This window comes from Convolutriloba macropyga, chromosome 7 (genome assembly GCF_964194025.1).
Source record: "Convolutriloba macropyga chromosome 7, txConMacr16.3, whole genome shotgun sequence".
Taxonomy (NCBI): domain Eukaryota; kingdom Metazoa; phylum Xenacoelomorpha; order Acoela; family Convolutidae; genus Convolutriloba; species Convolutriloba macropyga.
Window position 1 is genome coordinate 39,150,133 of NC_134474.1, and position 8,133 is coordinate 39,158,265.

General features: G+C 34.1%; 2 protein-coding genes across 4 annotated transcripts in view; both read right to left on the reverse strand.

Annotated features, from left to right (window-relative positions):
- LOC142342851 (uncharacterized) overlaps positions 1-4,127 on the reverse strand; it is a 46,531-nt gene extending 42,404 nt beyond the window's left edge. For both annotated transcript variants that reach the window (XM_075394475.1, XM_075394476.1), the window contains exons 1-2: positions 3,883-4,127; positions 168-1,138 (exon numbers count right to left, since the gene is read on the reverse strand). In XM_075394475.1, coding sequence (XP_075250590.1) covers positions 168-1,131 — 964 coding nt within the window. In that variant the 5' untranslated portion in view covers positions 1,132-1,138; positions 3,883-4,127. The remainder of the gene's footprint in view (positions 1-167; positions 1,139-3,882) is intronic.
- LOC142342273 (protein Dr1-like) overlaps positions 1-8,133 on the reverse strand; it is a 514,279-nt gene that overhangs the window by 146,133 nt on the left and 360,013 nt on the right. The window lies entirely within an intron of this gene.

Sequence of the window (8,133 nt, forward strand, 5' to 3'; positions counted from 1 at the left end):
AATTAAATTTGTAAATAATTTGCAAAAAGTTTACAAAAATTAAATTTGTAAAATGAATAATAAGAAAAAGGGCAGCTGAGAACAGGCCGCTGTGGCCTAATGCTGTTCCGCTGCGATTACGCAGGAACCAAAATTATTATTATTGTTATTAAAACTTTTGGACTAACTGAATGGTTGGGCGGGTATGTTGACCCCAGCCCTCATGTAGTGACCATTTTGCAACACGTACATCAACTCAAAGTAATCGAACACAAGGATACATTTCACGTCCTGCATGCATGCCAGTACCAGCTGGAAAGTGTTTTGTTCGTCTATTATTTCCGGAGGTTTGGCTACCTTGTACCATGATATGCAAATTGCCCAAGAAACAGTGAAATCTGAATCTTTTGTCAAACCTGCTATGACCAAAAAGTCCGAGTTTTTTGTGAGCTCTGCAATGAAGATATTATTGACAAAACTGTTTACAAATTTTCCTTGGTCATTGCTTCTCGAGAAAATTGAAGTTCGCAGAACGCTATCATAAATATCGTTTTGAACAAAGCCCAAGTATGATACGCTGTAGCTAGCTGTACCTTTCCACGTTGTTATTATGTGTGCATTAGTTGCATTTGAAGTATATGACGGTAGAAAATAAGCATAAAGAGCATCGAGACCAGTAGTGAAGCCATCAACCCAGTAGCTTTGATGTGCAACCCGGTAGCTGGAACAGATCGTTTCCCGCACATAATTGTTCTTCTCAGAATTTATATTGCATTCATAATCAAACATGTTGTCCAACCGTGAATTGTCGATCAATCCAATTGCAATTATGACAGAGTTTGGGTTGAGGAACTGTTCCGGACTGGTGAGTGCCGTAGCCGTTTCTGGGGTTCCGGCGATCCCTGGAATGATGTAGCCGTTCTCGCAAACTGTTATCTGGGAATAGGTAGAGGATCCCACTTTGAATTCTGCATTAGAGGACCTGGTTGCGACGACGCAAGTGTCACTTTTTTTGTTCATCACTTGATCTGTATCCGAGGTTGCCATATGGAATTCCAGTGGACCGTATGCAGTCAGCTGCTGGGCTTCTGTTTGTGTCTTTATCACAACTCCTAAGAGTAGCAGCCCCAATCTTATCTTCAAAACCGACATCGTGTTGCTAAAACGTACTTTAAAATATTCCCTTTTAAATTAAAGCTCTGAAGTTAAAAAGACGGATCTTAAATTTGGGGAATAATAAGAACATTACCAATAATTGTATCTGACAGCTGCCCTATGTTGGCCTAATGCTGTCCAATACGAATACGCAGAAATTACAACAAGGAAAATTGGTGCTGTGCGTTTCCACGTAATGTTCCAACCCTTCAAAAAATATATAGTAATATAATTTAATAAATGGAAACTTACCACCTACCTCGATGTTAATTTCAGCTAGCTTTCAAAAATTGAATTCTAAAACATAAAAATTTTCAGGACTTGCTCGGTACAAATTTCACAGTTTGATTGTTTCCAGAATGATTCTGGAGTCCTGTCTTAAAAAACTGACAACAGTTTTCAACTATTTTGCGAAGATGTCTCAAAATGCCCTTCGCCTCCAATTATATCAGAAAACATCCTCTCCTCAGTAAAAAGAATGAAGAAAATAAAAGATAAACATAACTGGTTGAGTGCAGGAAAGCAGCTGAGATAAAAGACGTAGTCTCAAAATACAAACGAAAAAAAAACAGAAACACAAAAAAAATTCAAAAAAATCTAATACAGTTTTATGATGGCTGTAATTAATTTACACTTACATAGTGTGAAGTTTTGTAAAAATAAGAGACCAGCACCAAAGACTGTCAAAAAAACTTGAAATTAGCTTAAATGCATACGAGTCAATGTTGGTTTCTCCTACTTGTGTCCGCAAGAGAAACAAAATTATGAAGCTCATATTTACCCAAGAGGCCAGTTCTCAGCTCAAAAAGTTTTAATTGAAATCTTGAACTCAGAAAGGACAAAATTGATGATTTTTTTTCCGAAAACAAACCTGAAGAAATTGCAAAAATTACTGCTAATTTTTCTAATTTCTCTGAAATTTAGTCTTCATAAACAATTAATCCTTGCCAATTTCTATAAAATTACTAAAATATAACTGTTTTTAGAACAAACAACTGAAAAGTTGCGTAACACCTTGAAATCAAAGTTTTCAAAGCCCGCGCTTTTCAAACAAAGAAAGTTTGCGGGATCCTAAATCTAACAAAATTTCGATAATCTGAAATATAAACAAATTTCACAACTTTTCGTTAAGTTGCATCATCAATATACATAGTTCAAAAAATTTTCTGTACATCAAAAAAAGAATTTTAATCAAAATAATTACTCAATCGAAATAAGTAATCAATTCAGTACTTCATACATAGAATTAAGAAAAAAATCAAAACAAAGTTTGTTTGTAACGTAGACAAGTTGTGAAGAAAAATCATTTAAAAGGCACTCAAGAAAACGTGCAAAAATGGCAAAAAATAACAGCACATCTCTGGAGACAGAATCTGTAAGAAAAGACAATTTCACGTCATCTTTGTGTTTTCTCAGTACTACCACCTTAGTACAAGTATGCTCAAATCAGCAATAGTATATTAATGCAGCTGACTAAACTCCCGGTATTGCCTGTGTTTTCCGTTTCGGAATTCCAAATTTCCAAACATTTTGACAAAAAAACAGAGCACCATAGAATTCAGTTTTTGGATTTTCAAAACCAAGAGAAAGCCGATAAATGTCTTCTAATCTTTTGCTTTGCCCGCTATTGGTGTCAGTCTTTTAAATAAGAATTATATATATATATATATATATATATATATATATATATATAAATAAATGAAAAATGACTCGTAGAAATCACAAGACAATTTGTTTAAAGAAATTCTTTCTCAGCTTCCCCCAACATAATTGATGTCGTTGTTTATCGATCAATTCTTCCGTCTCTGTGCTAAGACAATTGTCTTTAAGAAGCTGTTTTTGTCAAACTAATTTCCACAGTAAAAAGGGTTTTCAAAAATGAGTTCAAATTTTCAGTGATGATTGAGATTTTTTCTACAATTTTTTTCTGTACGTGACTTTCACTACAACAACGGCAAACAGTTGCAACGAAATTGTCGGACAAAACTTTCTAGGTGATTTCTGGGAAAAACACAAATGTTTTTTTTCTACAAAACTTTTTTGTAAATTGTTGTTTTGAAGTTGTTTCTCTTTTTTTCATCATGGTAATAAAAACTTACTGAAATAGCTTTTTTGTAGTTGTACTTCACATTACCATAGTCATGGTACCACTTTTGTAGAAAAGTCTGTAAAATAAAAGATATAAAAAATGGTAATAAAATGAAGCTAGGAAGGGTGAAAAGGTTCAAAATGTAGAAAATTTCAGAATACTCCGCACTTCAATTTATAATTTAATTAATTAATATTTTTACCAATTGAGTAATCTTGTCAAGAATTTTAACAATGATGACATTTTATATCTCTACGCAGAAGATATCGGTCGGTCAAAATTGGCTCTACAAAAAACAGGTATAATGTCCCTAACCCTCACATCAATTGGAGATTGGAATAATTTATAAATGTTATTGTCTTTTTATCATCAAATTGAACATTCTGTTATGCAACTCATAATTACACGATTCTTGCCAGATAGATAACCAACGGTTTGGTTACCATAAAACAACATTAATAACCGAAAACTTTTGTTTTACAAAAAAATTACAGGCCACGAAACCGTGGAAATAATCAGCTGGGCTAATATCAGTCAAACAAACAAACTAGATCCTGAAAGTATTCAATGACCTTCAATTTTTCTTCGCCAATTCCATGAATCTAAACTTTGAGATAGATTCAAATGAATTCTGAGATATAAATAAACTGTAAACTCACCACTCTTAACAGCGGTCCAGAAAGTCTTCAAATAAAAAAGAGTAATTAAAACTACTTGTAAATAGCCGACTGTGCTAAGGCTTGAACAAAAAGTACAAAATTGTGTGTTTGGGATTGACGGAAAAGTAGATGAAGATTTTTCAGACACAGAAGAATTATGCTCATATTAATAATTCAAAAATAAAAGTAACTTAAAAAACGCGCTGTAGCAAAATCTTGTCTCTGTTCTTTATCTTTTCTCTATTCTTAATGTTCTGTTATTTATTAAAAGCATCGTCTTTCTGCAAAAATCTGCTCGTTATCTGCTTATTATCTATGATAAACAAAGTTTGCACCAACTACTCAACTCTGAGCAGTTGTAATATTTTTCACCAATCAAAAATTCAAAAACGATTTGAGAAGATAATGCTTATTCGGGTTGAATAATGCAAAAATATTTTTGAAACGTTGGACGCAAACGTTTCTTAATTTTAAAAACGTTTCAGAAAAACTGTTATCAAACATTCTAATGGCTAACAGAAATGCTGTTAGCTGACAGTTTCCAGTACTTCTTTACAGCTACAAAGTCAGAAGACCAAATTTTTATAGCTGACAAACCATTAAGCTTACCGTTCTGGATGTATCCAGCTGTTTTTCGTGTTCAGATTGCCCACATTAAAAAAGGCCGACAAACCTCTGCATAAAATCGAAATCCTTTAGTTTATAACATAGCCGGCAGATTGCCGGAAAATAGCTGCGATAGACGCTTGTGGCCTTCCATGAATTGAAACATCTAAAGAAATATGACAGATAGATCGACCACAAGTCCTTTAATTGACCACTAGACTTTTTGGGTTAGAATCGGACTGTCAATTTCATGACACATACGGTCTATAAAAAAAGCCCTAAAAGAGTTTTTTCAAATTCGAAATCAAAACTCAAGACTAATACACAAGAATTTTGGCATATAAGTTTGGCACTACTTAGATGTACACCATTGACCTTAAACAAGTAAATTTTCATAAAACTTAATGTTCCATGAGTGAATTCAGAAGTCATTTTTTGAGTGGAGTAAGGCACGCTATTGACCTAAAAGCAGAAATGACGTCACGCACACAAATTTTAACTGCAAAGCAGTAGAAGTCACTGAATTCAATGCGAAAGTCAATTCTAAGAAGTCAGGTTGCAAGAATTGTCGATGGAGACGACGAATTAAAAAACAAAGCAATACAATTCCTGACGTACAATTCAAAGAATTTTTATCGACTAGACGAAAAACTAGACTTAAAACGGATATGATTGAATCTGGAAAACAATTTCTAAAAAAGTCAGATGAAAAAAAGGGAAAAAAAGGGAAAATCAATGTCAAAATGCTGCATGTGAACAAATAATCACTAGCAAGAAATGGAAATTTGGTACAAGCAAAAAAATTAGGCCAAGAAAGAACTACGAATGGATTGGGAAAACCATTTAGAAAATAATCCGATCCATAAAATCGAGAAAACAGTAAAAAATCAAAGTCCAATTGCTGCATCTGAACAAAAAACACCTAGCAAGATAGCTAAATTTTGTTCAAAAACCGGTTTCTCACACTAGTCTCGCTTTTTCGCTCCACTTCCTGTTTCGGCGTGAGCAAAATCACTACTCTAATTTGATTTCAAAAATTATGAAAATGCGTGAACAGAATTTAAAAAAAGTCTGCGCCCTAATACAACTCAAATTTTTTGAATTGTAAAAAGGTTCATTAAATACGTGTCCGCAATATAACCTTTGAAAATTTTGACGAATCAGGATTTGTCTTTTAATGCCTTCAATTTTCGATTGAATGAAATTTGTAAACTTGTAAGTTAAGGGAACCTCAGGCGTACTCTGTTGTAATTATTTTTTTGAAGATTTATCAGTTTCAAGATCTTTTCTGTTTGTGTCCCCCTACCCAGTACGCTATGCAACCCTCTCCGCCAGTTATAGAGCACGTGTCAATACGTTGTAAATCATTAAATAAAAATAAGGCACGTTTGTCGGGAGAGTGCAAATAATATGCACCCAATAAGCTGGGGGCACAAACAGAAAGAAAACACCAGTTTTAAAATGGGAACATCATTCGACCACTTTTTGTTAACCCGAGTTGGTAATCTATAAGCTTATTATCACTCAAAAACTACACGGCCATTTCATAATACCTGTCCTCGGAGTTTTTGGGTACCTACAAACATGCAGCGTAGCATTGATAGCGAGTTCCATAAGGTTGAAACGCTGTCAAAAAAAATTATATTCTGAAGTTGTAAAATAAGCAGAAATCAGCTGTTCGTTGTTTATTCACACTTCGGAAACTTTTCAAACGTTTAGGTGCGTTGGAACTTTATTGAACTAAATAGTGTCTCTTTTGAATGAAATCAATGACTTAATTAACCAATAACGGGCAAGGGCCCACAAGATTGACTTAAGCATAGTTCATATCCGCGAGCGTGTCTCAGCAAAAGTAGTCTGGGACAATAAAATCGACGACACAAAGGACTAAGTGAACAAAAAGACGTTGACACAAAAGCGTTAAGGCAAAAAGCAGACAAAATTTTGCTATAAGAAAAAATACGGAAACATAATTGATTATCCGCTTCTGTTGTGTCCGCCCTTTTTACGAATAGTTGAAACTATTTTACGCGTATTGGCAAAGAAAAATGACGCATTTGGGTATGTTTCTTGTATATATTATTTCTAAAATTGCGAACGCTCGTTTTTTGGAAGCATTGATCATTAACTAACGAAACGATGCAACATTTCTTTCCCTTAATCATTTTTGTTTATTTCTGTTTTAATTTCTTTTTCTAATACTTGTTTCTTCTACCATTTACTTTTCTTTGTTTTTTATTTTCTCTGATGACGCAATTTTTCCCTAATTTCTTCTCTAAATTCATGTAAAAATTTTTTTTTCTCGCTCTATCTCTCACCTCAGAGAGAGAGAGAGAGAGAGAGAGAGAGAGAGAGAGAGAGAGAGAGAGAGAGAGAGAGGGAGTAAGAAGAAGAAGAGAGATAGAGAGAAACTAGTGAGAGATGAGAGAGAGAAAACAGAAAGTTTGTACCTCTCCCTCTTTCTCTGTCTTTCGCTCTTTCTCTCTCTCTCCTTCTTGTTCTCCCTCTCTCTGTCCCTTAAAATGAGAACATCATTCAACCACTTCTTGTCAACTCGACTTGCTAGCCTATATCTTTACTGTAACTAACTTAGATGTTACTGAAAATTATTACGCCATTACAAAGCACTAGCCCTCAGATGTTTTGGTCCAACTACAAACATGCAGCGTAGCATTGATAGTCAGTTCCATAAAGGTTCTACGCTATCGAACGTTTCAAAGGTTAAAGTTATAAAACATGCAGAAATCAGCTGTTCCTTGTTAATTCACACTTCGGAAACATTTCAAACGTTCAGGTGCGTTGGACCTTTATTGAAGTAAAAATAGCATCCCCTTTGAGAAAAATCAATGACTAAAATAAGCAATAACGGACAAGGCACCAAGAGATTGACTTAAGCAGATTTCATATCCGCGGGCGTAACTGAGAAAAAATAGTCTGGGACAAAATGTCGTCGACACAAAGGACTAAGTGAACAAAAAGACGTTGACACAAAAGTGTTAAGGCAAAAAGCAGACAAAAATGTGCTATAAGAAAAGATACGGGAACATAATTGATTATCCGCTTCTGTTGTGTCAAAACAATTAGCCGCTGGCAGTTTTCTTTTCATTCAAATTCGGCGTTCTTTAACAAACGATTATAATAGCAAAGTGTTAAGCTCATATCGATGATAGCAATAAGTGTTTTCAAGTAGGCGGAGTTTTGATGCTGCTTCAACATGAATCAGTCAATTTTTGATATGTGAGATTAAAACCAGTTGACATTTTTATGCAAAACAGTGCAACAGCCAAAAATTATTTAGTAGAAACACGCCCCTTTAGAAAGGTTTTAATATTAGGTTTATTGAAAAGGTTTTTTTGCACTTTTTTCGAGCATTTTATATCAACATTAGAAAGCATTTTATGCGTATTTTAAGTACTCTAATCTGACTGACGAAGAAAAATGATGCACTTGGTTAAATTTCTCCTGTAAATTTTTTTCGAAAATGGCAAACGCTCCTATAATTAGTTACAATGATCATTATGTGAAAAAAATGCTGCAATAATTATCATTGTGCGAAGAAAATCAATGCCTTAAGTATGCAAGATTTAGCAAATGGATAAAATTTCCGACAAAACGAATGTTCGCAGCACTTTTTTTATAATGAAC